We start from the raw sequence: 22,547 nt of genomic DNA, 5'->3' as shown, positions 1-22,547 counted from the left end.
ATTGGCACAAATAATGACTGAAATTGATGCCAGCTCCAAGCTGATGAACAGATATTACAGATGTGCCAGTTTTATTAAAGAGGACCTGTCACCACTCCTGACATGCCTGCTTTAATAGCTTCATGCATTCATCATGTAATCATTCTGGAGCATTTATTCGTATGGCTCCAGTTCGGGGGGGGGGGGGGGGGTGTACCTGCACAGTCTGACAATGGCAGCACTGATTGGATAGAGTCAGACTGTGCAGGTACACCCCCCCCCCCCCCCCCCAACTGGTTACCTCCCCTCTGTACCCTTACTGCAGACTGCTAGCAATTCCAATTCATTCATAACTTCTAGTAGAAATAATAAAGGAATGGCACAACATAGAGACATAAGGATAGAGGCTCCAGAATGGTACTGAATTAATAGCCTGTCCGTTCCACATGTGTACATGTATCAGGAACAGTTTACATTACATCTACGTGATTTTCCATTGGCAGAAAAGAGGCACCAATTATAGGGGTCTGGTGCTCAAAAGACATTACCAACAGCACTATTTGCCAGCAGGAACATATGTAGGTGGCAGTACAGGAAGACATTACTAGTGTGTAGAGGCATTACTGTGAAAGGAGCCCAAAAAGAGGCACCATTACTGTTTGGTGGCACAAAAAGGGGCACTTTAACTGTGAGAGATACTGAGAGGAGCACTATTAATGTGTCTGGCCTAAAGGGGCTTTATAACTGTTTAGGGGGCACTAGTAATGTTTAGGGGTACTATGATTGTGTGGTGTATAAATGGTTGGCATAATTACTGATCTTTCGGTCCTAGCAATACCACTGAGGCCTGCACATCCAAGTGACAAACTGGTGGGGGACAAACTGGTAGAGTACAGTCCAAAATGTATGGCACAATGCTGGTAGAGTTACGGTAATTACATACAGGAAAATTTGCCATAGGTTTCTGAGGTAATGTTTGCCCCCTTTGACCATAGACAGCCATGGACATTTCCCATAGAATTCAAAAAAAATGTCAGACACTGCAGATCCCCAAACCATGAAGTTCTTTTTATCTTTCAGACACCTGACTATCAAACTTTATTTTCTGCGGCCCAGATAGCCACTTTAGTGCAGATATAGTGCAGCAAGCTTTACACATGCATATGACATTTCTAAGCTGCTTCTTGCTATTGTTACTAGGGAAACAGAAGTATTGTAAAAGAAAATCTTCTTTTCTGCCGCATATATTTTAAAGGGAAAATATGCTTTTCTGCAATTCCAGATTCTGAAGCAACATAAAGGGGGAGATTTATTAAAACTGGTGCAAAGGAAAGCTGGCTTAGTTTCCCATAGGAACAAATCAGATTCATCCTGTCATTTTCTAAAGGAGATCTGAAAAATGAAAGGTGGAATCTGATTGGTTGCTATGGGCAACTAAGGCGGCCTTGATAAATCTCCCCCACAGTGTCTATTTTGCTTTACTGTTTTTCTAGTTACACAATGGATTTTTCTCCATTCAGTCATTTTTTTCCACTCATTCAGCTGGTTTCCAATTGCCAGAGAGCAGTACATTATACAATCTGTTAGGTTACATGTCTGAAAGGAGACTACAGACAAATTGCTGTCTGTTTTCAATGGAAGAATTTTGAATTCACTTTAAGCTAGGTGACATGTATTCAGAGATATCTATTACTGGCTTCTTTAACCCTAAGGACCCGTTCACATGGCGTCTTTTTCTGTCAAAATTCTGCCGGTTGTGAATTAAGGCCGCAATCACTCCAAGAAGAGACATCTCTCCTTGGTACAGTGTCTGGACAGATGCCATCTCACAGTCAGGGGCGTAGCTACAGGGGGTGCAGAGGTAGTAGTCGATACCGGGCCCAGGAGCCTGAGAGTGTGCCACATAAGAAGACACTGGTATTGTAGAAAGTGCATGCTGGTCAAGTTACATCTTTGGCTGGAGGGAAGGGGTTAGGTGAAGAATTTGTCATAGGGGAAAGTGCCTGTTCAATTTTTGCCTGAGACAGCATGATTGCTATGTGCTTCCCTGCCCCTGGCCACAAAGCACTGAGAGAAGGGGGGCCCAAGCGGAACTCTCGCACCAGGGCCCTAGAGCCTTTAGCTACGCCACTGCTCGCAGTTTAACTCTGTGCAAAGGGACTAAACCACAAGAAGGTTCCGCAGCATTCAAAGTGAAACATTGCAGCAGAAACCGTGGCATTTTCCACTGCAGAATATTTTGCAGTGGCAAATCTGCTGTGTGAATGGGCCCTTAGTGATTAGCTGATGTAAGTTACAGGCGGCCAGTGAAAAAATAATGCAGTATTACAAAATGCCCATTAAAATGGTCCTGAAGAGTCTGTCAGATGGTAAAGAAGCTTTTTACGTTGGCAGTAAGGTGCAGATACCCACATTTTATGATGCTCCTATGTCCTACTATGCCATATGGAAACTAGTAGTCCCAAGAGACTATCCTAAAAATATCAAACATCCAATCATGCATAAAAAGCTGGGTTTAGCTGAGACTATTCACATTTTTCCAATTCATTCAATATTATGCACAAAAATATTTGGTTAAGATAGGAACAGAATATATACAGTACACTCTCACATTATCAAAATGGTCTCAGAATTCCCATAATGTCATTTGCCTTCCAACCAGCATCAAAAAGCGGTATATTCATCTCACCAATCCCCTGGAGTTTCCATGGCAATGCTTCCCTGGTTCCCAGCAGACTCTGATCACCCAGTTCCAGCAAAGATCTTGTAACTGGCTGCATTGGTCACATGTCCACATTGCACATCATTGCTGGGGGCTATAATAGGAGACCACTGGGGACAAGAAAGTATTGCCTTGGGGACTGGCAGGCAATTGGTAAAGTAATTAAATTATTAGCCACACCTATACATGTTGCTGCAGATCCGCAATCTGGAGCAACCCTCACAACCCTAGGATTTGATTGCAGGTTTCTTCTTCCCCATTAAATCCAATGGGGAAAATCTGCAACAATTTCATGACCGACATTAACATTCTGCAGATTAGAAAATCTGTACCCCGGATCAGTTTCCTCATCGAAATTTTCCACTGCGTGTGGATGGCATTTGTTACATTCTCATCCACTGTATTCTGCTGCTCATGTTTCCAGCTCACATCCACTATAACATTCTGCAGAATTTTTGTCATGTGTGAACTCTCCCTAAGGATACAGGCCCATGGGAAAGATGTGCTGCTGATTTTCTGCAGAGAAATTGCATGCCTAAAATCTGCAGTGTTTATAGTAACAGCAAAGTAGATGAGATGTAAAAAAAAGTAGAATTGACCTATGGTGCGGATTTTAAATATTTGGCAGTACAATTTAGGCTACATGCACACAACCCTATGTATTTTGGGGTTTGCAAAATGCAGATCCGCAAAAATTACGGATCACGTCCGTGTGACATCCATGTTGCATCCATTTTTTAAATTCATTGTAACAAGTCCTATCCTTGTCCGAAAACAGACAAGAATAGGACATGCTCTCTATTTTTTGCGGGGCTACGGAACGGACATACGGATGCGGACCGCACACGGTGTGCTGTCTGCATTTTTTGCGGACCCATTGAAATGAATGGGTCCATATCCTGTCCACAAGAAAAACTGAACGGACAGGGAAACAAAATACGTTCGTGTGCATGAGGCCTTATGCTAAAGATTTTGCAATGTATAGGCTGAATTTCAAGGCAATTATGCAGCAAAATCTGTTCCTAAATTGAAATCTTCATTGTTAATTTAGCAGTGAATGTATTTGTATCTTTGTTTATATATGTATATATATTGTGGCAATGTGAATAGTGATGGGTGCAGTAAAGTCCCGGGGAAGCATGAAAAAGGGGTGTTGTTTGTGTGTCACTAAGAGTCCCAGCCATGATGGATTAAAGGCCCTAGATATAGATGGACACCAAGACAGTTAGCTTAGCTGGCTCCAGCTAGTCTGGGGCGGGCTTTCACTAGGAACAGGCAATGTGTTGGGTGGGTGCCTGTTCCCCATGCTCCAGTCCGGGATTTTGGAATATGCCCATGTCCAGGGATGGTATTTAATCCTGTTGCTGGACTTGGGTGTGGCTCCCAGTCTGGGAAAGGAGACAGAGTTTTTGTGAAACACAGTCCTGCTGGAGACTCTGGAAGAGTGGTCTCAGCTGGCTGAGGGGCCCATGGGGGCTAGGTGCTAGCCGGAATATTGGGGGACGCCGTGACGCTTAGGCACAAGTGGTCACAAGGCCGGAGTCAGGAGGACTACTGGGCCACACTCCCCATAAAGGCACAGGACTTTAGACCGTGTGTGAACGGTGCTCTGTACAGCCAGGAGGCTGATGGACATTGGGCTGGGAAAGCCGCATGTTATGACATTGTGTGTGAACAGTGCTTTAGGCGAGTCAGGTTATGTTATGTTTAGTTAGAGCCCAGCCGGGCAGGTATTCATTTTGTATCATTTATGTTTGTTTTGCTGAGGTGCCAACTAAAGCGATGTTTGGACCTGAAACTTGGTGTCTGGCGAAGATACTTGTGTGAATGACCCCCAGAGAAAATCTAACCCCCACAATATATATATAAACCTTTGAATACTTTTTTACTTTCATAGTGTTGATCAATCTACAGCAAATTACTTAAAACAAGCAATTTGTAGAGAAAACTAACTTGAAACGATGCAATAACGCATTATATAAAGTACATATACTCTTCACAAATTAGCATTAGTTTAAGATTTAGAAGGGTCAGTATATGTAGTAGTAGTTCTTATTAGAAATTATTTGAGATAAATAAGAACTCTCCAGATGGATTTATCTACTGGATAACTTTGTCTTCATAATTTAGTTTTTGGTGTCCAGTCACTTACCTGTAGTCCATATACAACAGAGTACTAGACCTACATTTATTAAATTATATTCCCTTACATGCCTATACATTAAAGTGAGTTTACTGCAATTTTCCATTAAAGGTTATAGCATTGTTGCTCACATCTTACAATGTTTAAGCAACACAGAGCCTTCACAGACTCTTTTGAAGAACATGTCTGGTTTTACACCAGGTATTACCAGTGATATATCCTTCTCCCACTCCCAAGGATATAGTTTCCTTCCCCAGTGGGGTCTCCTCAGCCACTAGCTCTGAATCCTCCAGGTCATCTATGGAGACAGAACGTTACAAAATGTATAAGTGCTTAGAATTAAGCATGGTGTCTGCAAATCTATCTATAGGAGGCCATAGTAAGCATTATAGAGAAATTAGATTTGCATATTATTTTAATTGCTTGCTTCATCTTTAGCATTAAAGGAGTTGTGCAGCGGTTGGATCACAAGAGGTTAAAAATAAAAAAAGCCTTACTCACCCTTACCAATCCCCTGTCGTTGCTGTTCCGACGCTGCTCTGATCCCCACTGTTCTCAATTTCTGGTCTCGCCTCAACACACTGAAAAATCCAGAATAGTCCTGCATAGTCAATCACTGGCTGAGGTGGTTATGGCCAATAACTGGCTGAGGAGGCCTTTCCTGGAATTTCCAGTGTGTTGAGCTAGGACCATATCAGTACCAGAATGGCAGTGAAAGGGGATAAGTGAGGGTGAGTATTTTATTGAATCCGCTTTAAACAGTGGTTCATTTCTAGTGGTACTCTTTACAAAAATTAGGGGACTGAGAAAGTTAGTCAATCAACAATTTAAAATTATGATAAACACCAATTATAGATAACTCACAGAGTGAGTATGCGAACTGGGCCTGTATACTAAGTACCAACACCAAAAAAGAAAACAAGCACAGCACGACTAGCAATATATATATATATAAACTTTATTATGGTTCCCCTAAGGGAAAATCCAATAAAATGCAATGACAAACAATACAGAACAATGGCGGATAACACACAGGGTGGAGGGATCACAGATATACAAGGTAAAACATGAAAAAAAAAAAAAAATTTATATATATATATATATATGTTGGATAGGGTCTAGATAATAAATAAATACCCCGTAGGGGACATATATATGACCTCACCAACCATGGACAAAATATTGGAGCCAAATTCAGTACATACCTATTAAAGTGCAAAGTGCATAAAATACAATGTACATGGACAATAAATTGCAATAAATTAAATAATTAATGCCATAAATACCAGAATAGTGATCCAATGAGTCCCAATTTATTGTCCATGTACATTGTATTTTATGCACTTTGCACTTTAATAGGTATGTACTAAATTTGGCTCCAATATTTTGTCCATGGTTGGTGAGGTCATATATATGTCCCCTACTGGGGTATTTATTTATTTATTTATTTATTATCTAGACCCTATCCAATATATATATATTTTTTTCATGTTATACCTTGTATATCTGTGATCCCTCCACCCTGTGTGTTATCCGCCATTGTTCTGTATTGTTTGTCATTGCATTTTATTGGATTTTCCCCTAGGGGAACCATAATAAAGTTTATATATATTTTGCTAGTCGTGCTGTGCTTGTTTTCTTTTTTGGTTTTGGTAATTAAAAATGATGGTAGGCCTTGCAATGATAACTCTTAGAATAGTCTACTAACTCTTAGACTACAGACTTGAAAATTAAAGGCTATGCATACTTTCAGACAGAATTTTTTTTTATTACCCACATAAATTCTATAATAAAAAGCAAAGCCCCCTTTTAATAGGCTTTCATTAAATTTCTCCTCTCCATGGGGACAGACAAACTGTCAGTGCAGTTCACTGTGTCACTGGCTACTGCATGCGCTGTCACGTACTGTCTGCAGGCTAACCTCTATATATGCTGGTTTCTTTGGCCTTCTAGTGTGTGAGCTGTGGCCTGTAAATACTCCCCGTGTCTGTATCACAGTGCAGTTCCTGACACTGTTGCCGTGCAGGCTGGCTGCAGTTTCTCTTGCGTACTGGCTGCAGACTTCTTCCTGTATATGCTGGTTGCTTGGGAATGCATGCTGGCTGCAGCTTTTTGAGTGTGAAAGGTGGCCTGTGTATGTGGATACTCTTTTCCTTGTTTCTCTCTGGTTCGTTTGGGGTTAACTTTCCCTGTTCTTTCTGGGTGTGTAAGCTAGGTGGTCAGATTGCCTTGTTATCCTGCTATATGATCCAGTGTGCTGTGGGTTTAGGGGTCAGTCTGTCTCTAGCCTTGCTGGGTGCAGGAGTTGTGCACCTGACCTGGAGACATTCCATCTTCCCTGTCTGTGTGGTCACCTAGTGAGACATCAAAGTCACCTTGCCTGGTTCCGTGCTTTGGGGTGCAGCTGTCTGTCCCACCATGGACGAACTCCACATGGAGAACAGGCATCTGCAAGTCTGGTTCTATGTCTTATGTGCAGTTCTAGCTGTTCGCCCGTGGACTAATCCCGCATGGGGAACAGGTACAGTGGGATGCGAAAGTTTGGGCAACCTTGTTAATCGTCATGATTTTCCTGTATAAATCGTTGGTTGTTACGATAAAAAATGTCAGTTAAATATATCATATAGGAGACACACACAGTGATATTTGAGAAGTGAAATGAAGTTTATTGGATTTAAAGAAAGTGTGCTATAATTGTTTAAACAGAATTTGGCAGGTGCATAAATTTGGGCACTGTTCTCATTTTATTGATTCCAAAACCTTTAAAACTAATTATTGGAACTCAAATTGGCTTGGTAAGCTCAGTGACCCCCGACCTACATACACAGGTGAATCCAATTATGAGAAAGAGTATTTAATGGGGTCAATTGTAAGTTTCCCTCCTCTTTTAATTTTCTCTGAAGAGTAGCAACATCTAGGTCTCAAAACAACTCTCAAATGACCTGAAGACAAAGATTGTTCACCATCATGGTTTAGTGGATGGATACAGAAAGCTGTCTCAGAGATTTCAGCTGTCTGTTTCCACAGTTAGGAACATATTGAGGAAACGGAAGACCACAGGCTCAGTTCAAGTTAAGGCTCGAAGTGGCAGACCAAGAAAAATCTTGAATAGACAGAAGGGACGAAAGACCTACAACATCATCTTGCTGCAGATGGAGTTACTGAGCATCGTTCAACCATTCGGCGCACTTTACACGAGGAGATGCTGTATGCGAGAGTGATGCAGAGGAAGCCTTTTCTCCGCCCACAGCACAAAAAGTGCCGCTTGAGGTGGGCTAAAGCACATTTGGACAAGCCAGCTTCATTTTGGAATAAGGTGCTGTGGACTGATGAGACTAAAATTGAGTTATTTGGCCATAACAAGGGGCGTTATGCATGGAGGAAAAAGAACATAGCATTCCAAGAAAAACACCTGCTACCTACAGTAAAATATGGTGGTGGTTCCATCATGCTGTGGGGCTGTGTGGCCAGTGCAGAGACTGGGAATCTTGTCAAAGTTGAGGGACGCATGGATTCCACTCAGTATCAGCAGATTCTGGAAACCAATGTCCAGGAATCAGTGACAAAGCTGAAGCTGCGCCGGGGCTGGATCTTTCAACAAGACAACGACCCTAAACACTGCTCAAAATCCACTAAGGCATTTATGCAGAGGAACAAGTACAACGTTCTGGAATGGCCATCTCAGTCCCCAGACCGGAATATAATTGAAAATTTGTGGTGTGACTTAAAGAGAGCTGTCCATGCTCGGAAGCCATCAAAACCTGAATGAACTAAAGATGTTTTGTAAAGAGGAATGGTCCAAAATACCTTCAACCAGAATTCAGACTCTCATTGGAACCTACAGGAAGCGTTTAGAGGCTGTAATTTCTGCAAAAGGAGGATCTACTAAATATTGATTTCATTTATTTTTTGTGGTGCCCAAATTTATGCACCTGCCGAATTCTGTTTAAACAATTATAGCACATTTTCTGTAAATCCAATAAACTTCATTTCACTTCTCAAATATCACTGTGTGTGTCTCCTATATGATATATTTAACTGACATTTTTTATCATAACAACCAACGATTTATACAGGAAAATCATGACGATTAACAAGGTTGCCCAAACTTTCGCATCCCACTGTATATGTAAACACGTGTTGTGACGCTGCGTATCTGTCGTTGAGTAGGGAACCTGTTAAAAAATGTAATCCCACCCCTGTGCATGGGGAACAGCCATCTGCTACTCCGGTTCTATGTCTTTTGTGCAGCTGTCTGTTCGCCCATCGACTAACTTCGCATGGGGAACAGGTATCTGCTAGTCTGGTTCTATGCCTTGTGTACAGCTACTGTATGTCTGTTGGCCCATGGACTAAATCTGCATGGAGAACAGGCATCTGCTAGTCCGCTTGTATGTCTTGTATGCAGCTCTGTCTGTTGACCCATGGACTAAATCCGCATGAGGAACTGGCATCTGGAAGTCTGTTTCTATGTTTTGTGTGCAGCTGTCTGTTCATCCATGGACTAACTCTGCATGGGGAACAGCCATCTGCTAGTCTGGTTCTATGTCTTGTGTGCAGCTCTGTCTGTTGGCCAATGAACTAACTCCGCATGGGGAACAGGCATCTGCTAGTTTGAGTCTATGCCTTCGGTGAGAGGTCTTTTAGGTTCTCCGGAGGGAAGACATCTAGTCTGTGTGCAGCTCTGCCTGTGACCGCCATGTGTCGTTCTGCATGAGGTCCAGGCATCTACTTGTCTGCCTGTTTGGGCAGCTCTGCCTGTGACTGTCATGTGTCGTTCCGCATGTGGTCCAGGCATCTGCTTGAGTTCTGGTTCCCGTTGTCTTGTCTGAACTGTGTCCTGTGTGGTTGTTTGTGTTCCAGTCCTTGTCTGTGTGGACCACTGGTGCTTGCATCATCAGTCTCCACAGGTAAGTGGCCAAGTGCACCCGGACCATCCTGGAGGTGCAACCAGTGAGCCCTCGGCTAATTCCATCCCCGCCATCCGGGGCTCTGTCAAAAACGGGCCTAACTGAGTCTCTGCCCTCTGGATTTGGCCCCAAGTCAAACTGGTGCACTTGGTTCAGTGGTATTACCTGCCACGTGTCCCTTACCTACTGGTCCATTTTACTGTCATGTCTTGATCTCTGTGTATAAAGTATTTGCCTTGGTCCTTGCCTTGTTTGTCTCTGCTTGCTTTGGTGTGTTATGCCTGAGAGATGTTCTAGGGGTCGGTAGGACCCTCGCTAGAACATGACAGAAACAAGTTCTGTGCAGTGTAATCCAGTAGTATTATACTTTTTCCATGTGTCCCCTACTTTGTATTATGGTACATGTGGTAGATCAACCAGAATATAAGGATAGAGAATAGGGAATATGATTCCAGGGTTAGACAATGCAGAGTTTGTTGTCTGTTACCATGGAGAAACACAGTCAGCACAGAAGGTGCAGAAACAAAATGGTAAAACATTGTAATGAAGACTTGCAAATCTGCTTCATTTTTATTTTGATTATTTTTTTTATAAAAAATATTTGAGATGGTGTACATAGCCTTTAAAGGGGTCGCTCACTCTTTGCTTTTTTCTGACCCCAGTGTCCCCAGAGTGGCTGGACCTGCAGTGGTGAGCATACATACTTGATTTCCAACACTGGGTTCCAACCCCCCATCGCAGGTCCTGGGTCTTCTCACATCATCCTGTTTGCCGCTGGTCACGTGGCTGCTGCAACCAAAAAAATGGCTGCAGTGGTGATGAGTCACCCATGTATCACATAATCCATGCCCGAGTGGGAGCGTTGGAGCTGGAACCCAGTGGTGGAGATCAGGTAAGTATGTCCACCACCGAAGGGTTAGCCATACAGGGAGGGTCTGAAAAAAAAGCACATCAAAGGTGAAGAACCTCTTTAAAGTACTTTTGTCACCAGATGTTTTCTAATTCCCTCCTGTATTTATAGTGAAGAAGGTGATGAAATGAGAGGGAAAATCTTCTTTATGAATCTTTAGATCTCAATGAGCTAAAGGTGCTTTTGAGTGTCAAAGAAGAAGGTGCTCCTTTCCTACTCCTTAAATTCTTTACTTAAACAGTTGCAGCGACTAAGACTTTACTCCTTCACAGTGCTACACATACTTGACTAAAAACAGGAGCAGGGGCTAAGAAGTACCCCCATTGCTACACATACTTGAGTGAAATCATGAGCAAGGACTATGAAGCAGCTTTCTCTTCAGGGTTTCACATAGTTGGGTAACTTCATGTGTAGTGACTAGAAAGTTTTTCCCTCTTCACCAGTCTACTTGACCAGTGAGCAAGAACTAGGAGTATCACCTACTTGACCAGTGAGCAAGAACTAGGAGTATCTGAACGAGGTGACAGATTTACTGAAATGATGACATATTGACTATTTGTGAAAATGACTATTCCAATATGAGTCAAAGTTGCATCTATTGATTATGATTTATGAATTGCAGAAGTTAAAAAGTAGGTTTAATACAATTTCATATTCTGATTTGTAGCTACAGCTACATTATCTTACATAATATCCTAACAATGTCTACTAAATGTAGAAGTGCAGACACTAAAAAGACCTCAAGAACACAATACATTTTCTGGTAACAATAAATGTCATACTGTAAATATCATTCAAGCAGATACTATTTGCACTTCATCTTTGTACAGTATACAAAAAAGGTCCTGGAAAGAACCTGTTCTGCCCCTTGTTCTATACCGCTTACATGGTGCTAGTTCTTGGCTGTACGTCCTCTCCAGAAAAATAAACGGAAACTATTTTAATGCTTTGACCTGGAATTATCTGTTAGCCTCAAAGATAACAAATAAAAAGTTGCTTTGATAACTATGGCAGATGTCCTCATACACATTAGCTCTATTGAATGGGGCTAAAGCTGTGGGTAGACCCACAACATTCAAACTGCAAAACCATAGCAGAATCCCGAGGGTCAGCTGCAGGAGACCATTGCATTGATTAATGTTATGTGTAATGCTCTATTTGAGGCACTACAGGGGGTTGGTCTCACTGAAAAAGCTAAGAGAGACTGTTTGCTGTGTTAAATGTCCAAACCACAGCCTAGTATGGACAGCTTTAGGCCTCATGCACACGGACGTTTTTTTTAAGGTCCACAAAAACGGGGTACGTAGGTCCGTGATCCGTGACCGTTGTTTCTTCCGTGGGTCTTCCTTGTTTTTTGGAGGATCCACGGACATGAAAAATGAAAAAAAAATCAAAGTCAAGTTTGCCATTGAAATGATAGGAAAAAACGGACACGGATCACGGACGCGGATGACAATCTTGTGTGCATCCGTGATTTTTCACGGACCCATTGACTTGAATGGGTCCGTGAACCGTTGGCCGTGAAAAAAATAGGACAGGTCATATTTTTTTAACGGCCAGGAAACACGGATCACGGATGCGGCTGCCAAACGGTGCATTTTCCAATTTTTCCACGGACCCATTGAAAGTCAATGGGTCCATGAAAAAAACGGAAAACGGCACAACGGCCACGGATGCACACAACGGTTGTGTGCATGAGGCCTCAGGAGAATCTTTTTAATTATTGCATTCCATTCATATATGGATACAATTATATTTCTTTTCAGTTGCTCTTTATTAAAAGTTTTCAACAGGCTTTCTTCCACAGATTTCAGTTTTAGAGTATCTGCAGACTATTGCTTTATGCTTTATACTGAATCAGTCCGAGAGCTGCTCTGTTGGCTTGATCTGAGCCCTCATCTCTGAACTCCAGGCAGCTCATAAACTCTCATTGAGACTAAATTGTTATCAAACTGATAAGAATTTATCTAAATTATTCATGAGCTGTCAGGAAAGTACAGCTAGAACAAAAAAATCCAACCAACAGAGCAGTTCTCTAATGGATTAAGTGTGAAACAGAGAGTCTGCTAGTCTGCAACTGAAAGCTGTAAAAGAAAAACTGCTGATTTTTTTTTTTTTTAAGACTGAGGGCGGGTTCACATCAGCGTTATGGATTCCGTTTTTGTTTTCCAATATAACATAGTTATAACGGAAAATAACAGAATCTATAATACGGAAGTCAAAACGGAAGCCTTTAAGAGGCATTCCATTTTGATCCATAATGATAGAAGTCTATGGGAAACAGATCCGTCCGGTTCCCGTTAATCAAGATGGAAAACAAAGTCCTGTCGACAGGAAACCTGACAGATCAGTTATGATTCCCATAGACTTCTATTATGACAGAAAGCAAAACGGTATGCCTTTTATAAGGCTTCCGTTTTGCATTCCGTCATAATACAAGTCTATAGGCAGCATAACGGATCCGTCCTGGTTTCCGTTATGCAGGACTGGACTCCTACATAATGGAAACCAGGACGGATTAATGATGCTGCCTATAGACTTGTATTAAAAAGGATCAAAATGGAATGCCTCTTAAAGGCTTCCATTTTGACTTTCGTCTTATGGATTCTGTTATTTTACGTTATAACCATGTTATAATGGCAAATAAAAACGGAATCCATAATTGTGATGTAAACTCACCCTAACTAGTCCAAAATAAGTAGAATGCAACAATCAATGCAACAAGAAATTACACCAAAGATTTCCATAACCTTTAAAGAGTTAGGGCAAAAAGTAGGATACATGGAGTGACTTAAAGAGGACCTAAGTATCATGATATATACAGCGGCGCCTAGGGATCTCACTGCACTTACTATTATCCCTGGGCGCCGCTCCGTTCTCCTGCTATGCCCTCCGGTATGTTCAGGGACTTATTTATAGTAGGCGGAGACTTAGGGGACTTGGTTATAGTAGGAGGAGACTGCCCTTGTTCTCCTGGGGGTCTTCTTCTCCTAGGCTGTAGCGCTGGCCAATCGCAGCGCAGAGGTCACAGCCTGGGAGAAGAAGACGCCCAGGAGAACAAGGGCCGTCTCCGCCTACTATAACCAAGTGACCGAACATACCGGAGGGCATAGCAGGAGAACGGAGCAGCGCCCAGGGATAATAGTTAGTGCAGTGAGATCCCTGGGCGTCGCTGTATATGTCATGATACTTAGTTCACAATGTTTGGACCGATGAAAGGTCCTCTTTAAAAAAAAAATATATCCAGAAAACCATCATTTTTTAAATGAAATATATTCACATATAGGCTACTAATATGTGATTAAAGATTGATGGAAGTATTCCGTTAAAATCCACTGAGTAAAAGCAATGTAAATTAACAATTAAAATTCGTTATTTGAAGGGGGGGTGCTGGTTATGGTCAGTCTACCAACCATCATATATATAACTGACTTTATCAATATTTAAACCTTAGAAAAAACACTATAAGGCCTCTTGCACACGATCTGCAATACACGGGTGCCGTTCCGTGGGCATTCCGCATCACGGATGCGGACCCATTCACTTCAATGGGTTCGCAAATCCGGAGTTGCGGAATGGTGCGGAATGGAAGCACGGAATGGAACCCTACGGAAGCACTACGGAGTGCTTCCGTGGGGTGTCGTCCCGTACTTCCGTTCCGCAAAAAGATAGAACATGTCCTATCTTTGTGCGGAACAGCCGGATCGCGGACCCATTAAGGTGAATGGGTCCGCCATCCGCTGTGGCTGCCCCACAGAGTGTGGTCGTGCATTTCGACCACCGGGCGCACATGTTCGTGTGCAAGAGGCCTAATACAAATGATCAAAGAATGGGTCAGATTATGACATCAATGTGTGCACACTATATATACTGTGTGTTTGTGTATATATATATATAGATGAGAACGGACAGCGCATCCAGTAGAAAAAAGGTAGAAATTTATTCAACCACGATGGCACAGTGAGGCGACGTTTCGGCTCAAAAAACAGAGCCTTTGAGAAAGACTCTGTGTTTTGAGCCGAAACGTCGCCTCACTGTGCCATCGTGGTTGAATACATTTCTACCTTTTTTCTACTGGATGCGCTGTCCGTTCTCATCTACATTTTCATGGGTAAGCAGTGACAACCCTGGACATAGCACCCGCTACGCCTTTTTGTGAATTGGTGCTGCCACACTTTTCCTTATAATATATATATATATATATATATATATATATATATATATATATATATATTATATGCATATAACATATATATTTATCACCCATACCACAAAAAGGAAATCCTCAAGACTTGGACTGTTAAGTTCCTCAAGAAAATCTTTCTGTATAAACTGTACATTTCAGCATACATATCTGCATACACAGTAGCCCATAAATCACTGTAAGGAGGACAAGGAAGGTGGCGAAAGGCCGGGATAAATACACAAGACTGATAAACTGTGTATTTTTCTAATAGCCTTATGTGTCCCCCAACTATGATTTTCTTAAACGCTGTATACTAAAAATAAACTAAAATGAGAAGAAAACCACAAAACCGTTTGTGAAAGCATCCTGAAACAAGACAAATAGACACTTAACAGATATAAACTCATATGGGCATGTACTAGTAAAGCAGCTACTGGGACGATCTCAATGAGATCCCCATATGCAGTGATGTACCAGAAGAAAAAAGCAAGATGGATCGGGACCCTGATCCTCAGAAGTTAAAACATGGTGGTTTATTTGTTAAAAGCATATACACTAAAATCGTTGTGTTTCGAAGGGGGTTCTCATTCTTTATCAAATACATGTGAAGAAGGGGAACCCCATTCAAAACGCATTACACAAGGATTTTATGTATATGCTTTTAAAATATAAACCACAGTGTTTTAACTCCTGAGGATCAGCTCCCCAATCCATCCTGCTTTTTTCTTCTGGTATACCCTATCTTGTCTTATTTCTTGTACAGGATAATAGGAGAACAAACTGCCACCTCAACTCAACCACTCAACCATAGCTTCCTTTTTCCAACAATTTCATGCCTTTTTTTTTGTTGCAAACTACAAGACATGCTTACCTGGTAACTACATCATGCATGCTTGAAAGAAGAATAAAGCACTGTATATTAATAACTGTTTTTGGTATATTTCATCATCATAGCAAGAGTTTCTGTAGTTCACATTTCATTAGGACGTTCCATACTCTGTGTTAAATATATGCAGTCACAGAACCTTGCTCGAATTTTCCCCTAGTTGAGTGAAAATAGTATTAAAGGGATTGTCCAGCCTTGAAGCCAACCTCCCCTGGGATCTTCCCTTGTTCCCCTGAACATAAAAAATCTCACTCACCTGTCTGCAGTCCCGCAGCTGCTTCATTCCCAGACGGTTCCAGTCCCAATAGAACCAGGAAGCAGCTTGGTCCCATGACCACTGTGGCCAATCACAGGCCTCAGTGGTCACAGCAGCTTGGATGTTACATCACAGAAGTGATGAGGTTAGAAACAAGCTTTAGTTCTTTGCATCTCATCATTATCTTCCACGTCACAAACTGGGTTGCCAACTATCCTGAAATTTCTGGACAATCCGTAAAAATTGGTAACTTTTTCCTGGAAAAAAATAGGCGTGTCCGTGAAAAAAATAGGTGTGCCCATGATTCTTTTAAGGCTGGTGGTTCTTGACTAGATTATTATGGTGGTAATTATGATCATTTTATAGCTCACAGTAAATGCTGGTGATGAGGTGTTATCAGTATATTGAGCTATAGACATGGGTTACTTCTAATCTTTATCATTCATTATGGTTTTTCAATTTGTCCATGAAAAATGTTGGCTGTCCGTGATTTTAGGATAAGTTGTAAAGAAAAATTCTGGTTGACAACCCTGGTCGCAGGTGATTGTCATGGGGAAAACACAGGAAGGATAGGTTTATGTGGAAGCGTACCTGGCAAATTTATTGCAGTCATTTCTGCAGCTGTCCCATTCATCTAAATAGAACTTGCCGAAATCCATGCACGTGATGCAGAAACTAACCCATTAATGTAAGGATAGGTTCTTAGGAAATTTCTGCAGCAAATATGCCACATGTGAACATATGTATAGAGATGAGCAAACTTTAGAAAAATTCTATTCAGCTACTTAGCGGAATTTTACAAAAAAATTTAGCTTTGTGACAAATTACTTTGCTAGCACTGCTCCCCATCATTGTACCCCTCTGATGCCTCGTTTATACATGATCGCAGCATCTGAGAGTAATAATACAGTGTAAAATAAAAATTAAAAAAATCATACTTCCCGCCTCCATTTGCTCGTGACGGGCCGGCCGCCGCCATCAAGATCTTGCGCAAAATCTCACGGGGCCCGAGATGACATCGTCACGCCGGCTGACATGGTGACCTCATATGTCACCATGCACTGGATTTTGGCCAAGATCTTCAATCAAGATGGCTGAGGCTGGACCGTCGCAAGCAAATGGAAGAGGTAAGCATGATTTTTTTTTTTGTTTGCTTTTTACACTAATTCAGGTTAAATCGATTCGATACCACAAAGCGCGAGGAAATTCAGCTTTGCGGCGATTCAAATTTATCCTGAAATTTGGATCAAATTCCACTTCGGTGGATTTGATTCGCTCATTTCTACATATGTACCCTAAGGACAACACAGCTAAGGCATCTTTTACATGGGCACTCATTTAAACAACCTTTCACAAAGGTCAAAGCAGACTGAAAGGCGGGTGGATGAAGGTTAGTATGATTGTTCATCCTCATTCAGTTTGCATATCGCTGGCGCATTCACTTTTCACAAGTTCAGCCAGCTTTTTTATGCCTACACAAAAAGATCTGATTAGCCAGTAAATACCAAAGTTTAGGTCTATGCACATGGCCATTGCCGTTTTTGCAGTACACAAATTGCAGATACTAGCCATGTGCGTTCCACATTTTTCAGAACAGTACGTCCTGCCTTCTGTAGAACTGCCCTATACTTGTCTGCTAAATGGATTTTCTTCTGTTTTTCAGGGCCGTGGAATGGACATATGGATGCGAACAACACACAGGTGTGCTGTCCACATCTTTTGCGACCCCATTGAGATGAATGGGTCTGCATATCATGTGGATCGGATGCGGACCGTGTGCATGAGGCCTTACGCTAGGCAACAGTCAGGAACTAACATGGTCTTCTGAATGTGTAAATGGGCCTTCAATCAGGTGAAGATCTTTTCAACCCTGCTGACTGGTCTAGTGTTACTCTGGAAATATCACATCTAAGAGGATACAGATGCTACTTCTCTAAGAAGTCATGTTACTGGAGCTGTAGAGTTTGTCACATGCACCATCATGTTATACCATAGCCTGTTAGCAATGCCAATGATATTTACAGTGATGTAGAAGAACAGGCTTCTTCATGTCAAAAGAATGATTCTAACTACATCATCAGCACTCCCATAACATGTGCCATCTAGTGTCTTTTATGTCTTCTTTGTTATGAATTATATTGTCTACTAACAAGATCACAATTAGCTTTCACAGAAAGTATAGTTTAGGTTTTGCTGCCAAAGGACAAAAAAATTAATGCTTTGTTCAGGGTGACTGGTGCCAGGTTACATAGTTATATCATATGGTTAGTACATTTGAAAAAACATATATGTCCATTGCATCAAGTTCAACCAAGGGATAAAAAGCATGTGGATTCATATAGAGGAAGGTACAAAACCCATAGGCATTAACCAATCTGTCCCTTCTGATTCTAAGTGTCAACATTCAGAAGAATTCGACACATTTCTAGAAGTGTTTCTAGAAGAGTTACTGATATTCAGTTGGAATAATAATCTACTGTAAGACTTTTTGAAGTTGTCTACTGACCAGCATGTCCCCCATTAAATGCTTCTTCTCTAATCATCCTTCAGGCCCTTTATCTGTTTGGTTGCTCTCACCTTTTTTTAATTGTTACTTTTATTTATATTTCAGAGCACTTTTTCTAATTTAAGTGCATCATTTGTATGAACTGGTGCCCAGAATCGAAATGTATATTCCATCTGAGATCAAATTGTTCCTGGTGGCAACATATAAAAATGCTGTGCTATTCTGCTCAAAAATGTATGAAAATCTGACTGACCAGTTGTAAGTAGGGATGAGCGAACTCGAACTGTATAGTTCGGGTTCGTACCGAATTTTGGGGTGTCCGTGACACGGACCCGGACATTTTCGTAAAAGTCCGGGTTCGGGTTCGGTGTTCGTCGCTTTCTTCGCGCTTTTGTGACGCTTTCTTGGCGCTTTTTGAAAGGCTGCAAAGCAGCCAATCAACAAGCGTCATACTACTTGCCCCAAGAGGCCATCACAGCCATGCCTACTATTGGCATGGCTGTGATTGGCCAGAGCACCATGTGACCCAGCCTCTATTTAAGCTGGAGTCACATAGCGCCGCCCGTCACTCTGCTCTGATTAGCGTAGGGAGAGGTTGCGGCTGCGACAGTAGGGCGAGATTAGGCAGATTAACTCCTCCAAAGGACTTGATTAACTGATCGATCTGCAGCTGTGGATCATTGAGCTGCTGATCCTCAATTGCTCACTGTTTTTAGGCTGCACAGACCGTTTGTCAGTCTCATTTTTCTGGGGTGATCGGCGGCCATTTTGTGTCTTGTGGTGCGCCAGCACAAGCTGCGACCAAGTGCATTTAACCCTCAATGGTGTGGTTGTTTTTTGGCTAAAGCCTACATCAGGGTGAAGCTGTGACACCAAGTGCATTTAACCAGCAATAGTCTGTTCATTTTTTGGCCATATCCCAGTCTAATTCTGTCACTAAATCCATACCGGTCACCCAGCGCCTAAATACTAGGCCTCAAATTTATATCCAGCTAAATCTGTCCCTAGTGCTGTAGCTGGGCGAGTTATTTAGTGTCCGTTCAAGCACATTTCTTGTTCTGGGTTGAAATACAATTCCCAATTTAGCAATTTCATAATTTAGTGGTTCCTGCTATATCAGAGCTCTTTGAAATCTATCCCAAAAAGGGTATATAATATTGAAGGTGCACATAGGGTCATTCAGAGTAACTTCACACACACCCGCTACTGTGTATTTCCAAGTCTAATTCTGTCACTAAATCCATACCGGTGACCCAGCGCCTAAATACTAGGCCTCAAATTTAATTCCCTCTAAATCTCTCGTTACCCACCGCTGTACTGTTGTTGCTGGGCAAGATATTTAGTGTCCGTCAAAGCACATTTTTTGTTCTGGGTTGAAGTACAATTCCCAATTTAGCAATTTCATAATTTAGTGGTTTCTGCTATATCAGAGCTATTTGAAATCTATCCCAAAAAGGGTATATAATATTGAAGGTGCACATAGGGTCATTCAGAATAACTTCACACACACCCGCTACTGTGTATTTCCAAGTCTAATTCTGTCACTAAACCCATACCTGTCACCCAGCGCCTAAATACTAGGCCTCAAATTTAAATCCCTCTAAATCTCTCGTTACCGTTGTCCTGTTGTAGCTGGGAAAGTTATTTAGTGCCCGTCAAAGCACATTTTTTGTTCTGGGTTGAAGTACAATTCCCAATTTAGCAATTTCATAATTTAGTGGTTCCTGCTATATCAGAGCTATTTGAAATCTATCCCAAAAAGGGTATATAATATTGAAGGTGCACATAGGGTCATTCAGAATAACTTCACACACACCCGCTACTGTGTATTTCCAAGTCTAATTCTGTCACTAAATCCATACCGGTGACCCAGCGCCTAAATACTAGGCCTCAAATTTAATTCCCTCTAAATCTCTCGTTACCCACCGGTGTACTGTTGTTGCTGGGCAAGATATTTAGTGTCCGTCAAAGCACATTTTTTGTTCTGGGTTGAAGTACAATTCCCAATTTAGCAATTTCATAATTTAGTGGTTTCTGCTATATCAGAGCTATTTGAAATCTATCCCAAAAAGGGTATATAATATTGAAGGTGCACATAGGGTCATTCAGAATAACTTCACACACACCCGCTACTGTGTATTTCCAAGTCTAATTCTGTCACTAAACCCATACCTGTCACCCAGCGCCTAAATACTAGGCCTCAAATTTAAATCCCTCTAAATCTCTCGTTACCGTTGTCCTGTTGTAGCTGGGAAAGTTATTTAGTGCCCGTCAAAGCACATTTTTTGTTCTGGGTTGAAGTACAATTCCCAATTTAGCAATTTCATAATTTAGTGGTTCCTGCTATATCAGAGCTATTTGAAATCTATCCCAAAAAGGGTATATAATATTGAAGGTGCACATAGGGTCATTCAGAATAACTTCACACACACCCGCTACTGTGTATTTCCAAGTCTAATTCTGTCACTAAATCCATACCGGTGACCCAGCGCCTAAATACTAGGCCTCAAATTTAATTCCCTCTAAATCTCTCGTTACCCACCGCTGTACTGTTGTTGCTGGGCAAGATATTTAGTGTCCGTCAAAGCACATTTTTTGTTCTGGGTTGAAGTACAATTCCCAATTTAGCAATTTCATAATTTAGTGGTTTCTGCTATATCAGAGCTATTTGAAATCTATCCCTAAAAGGGTATATAATATTGAAGGTGCACATAGGGTCATTCAGAATAACTTCACACACACCCGCTACTGTGTATTTCCAAGTCTAATTCTGTCACTAAACCCATACCTGTCACCCAGCGCCTAAATACTAGGCCTCAAATTTATATCCAGCTAAATCTGTCCCTAGTGCTGTAGCTGGGCGAGTTATTTAGTGTCCGTTCAAGCACATTTCTTGTTCTGGGTTGAAATACAATTCCCAATTTAGCAATTTCATAATTTAGTGGTTCCTGCTATATCAGAGCTCTTTGAAATCTATCCCAAAAAGGGTATATAATATTGAAGGTGCACATAGGGTCATTCAGAGTAACTTCACACACACCCGCTACTGTGTATTTCCAAGTCTAATTCTGTCACTAAATCCATACCGGTGACCCAGCGCCTAAATACTAGGCCTCAAATTTAATTCCCTCTAAATCTCTCGTTACCCACCGCTGTACTGTTGTTGCTGGGCAAGATATTTAGTGTCCGTCAAAGCACATTTTTTGTTCTGGGTTGAAGTACAATTCCCAATTTAGCAATTTCATAATTTAGTGGTTTCTGCTATATCAGAGCTATTTGAAATCTATCCCAAAAAGGGTATATAATATTGAAGGTGCACATAGGGTCATTCAGAATAACTTCACACACACCCGCTACTGTGTATTTCCAAGTCTAATTCTGTCACTAAACCCATACCTGTCACCCAGCGCCTAAATACTAGGCCTCAAATTTAAATCCCTCTAAATCTCTCGTTACCGTTGTCCTGTTGTAGCTGGGAAAGTTATTTAGTGCCCGTCAAAGCACATTTTTTGTTCTGGGTTGAAGTACAATTCCCAATTTAGCAATTTCATAATTTAGTGGTTCCTGCTATATCAGAGCTATTTGAAATCTATCCCAAAAAGGGTATATAATATTGAAGGTGCACATAGGGTCATTCAGAATAACTTCACACACACCCGCTACTGTGTATTTCCAAGTCTAATTCTGTCACTAAATCCATACCGGTGACCCAGCGCCTAAATACTAGGCCTCAAATTTAATTCCCTCTAAATCTCTCGTTACCCACCGGTGTACTGTTGTTGCTGGGCAAGATATTTAGTGTCCGTCAAAGCACATTTTTTGTTCTGGGTTGAAGTACAATTCCCAATTTAGCAATTTCATAATTTAGTGGTTTCTGCTATATCAGAGCTATTTGAAATCTATCCCAAAAAGGGTATATAATATTGAAGGTGCACATAGGGTCATTCAGAATAACTTCACACACACCCGCTACTGTGTATTTCCAAGTCTAATTCTGTCACTAAACCCATACCTGTCACCCAGCGCCTAAATACTAGGCCTCAAATTTA

General features: G+C 41.5%; 1 protein-coding gene across 4 annotated transcripts in view; it reads right to left on the bottom strand.

The window, feature by feature from the left end:
* SH3TC2 (SH3 domain and tetratricopeptide repeats 2) overlaps positions 1-22,547 on the bottom strand; it is a 198,405-nt gene that overhangs the window by 99,972 nt on the left and 75,886 nt on the right. For 2 of the 4 annotated variants that reach the window (XM_044280726.1, XM_044280724.1), the window contains exon 3: positions 5,053-5,142. The exons of 1 other annotated variant lie outside the window; for it this stretch is intronic. In XM_044280726.1, the coding sequence (XP_044136661.1) occupies positions 5,053-5,142 (90 nt within the window). Of the gene's footprint in view, positions 1-5,052; positions 5,143-10,458; positions 10,757-22,547 lie in introns of those variants that run through there. One more of the 4 variants, XM_044280727.1, reaches the window with a different exon arrangement.

Source organism: Bufo gargarizans, chromosome 2 (assembly GCF_014858855.1).
Source record: "Bufo gargarizans isolate SCDJY-AF-19 chromosome 2, ASM1485885v1, whole genome shotgun sequence".
Taxonomy (NCBI): Eukaryota; Metazoa; Chordata; class Amphibia; order Anura; family Bufonidae; genus Bufo; species Bufo gargarizans.
This window is presented reverse-complemented; position numbering and strand designations above follow the sequence as displayed.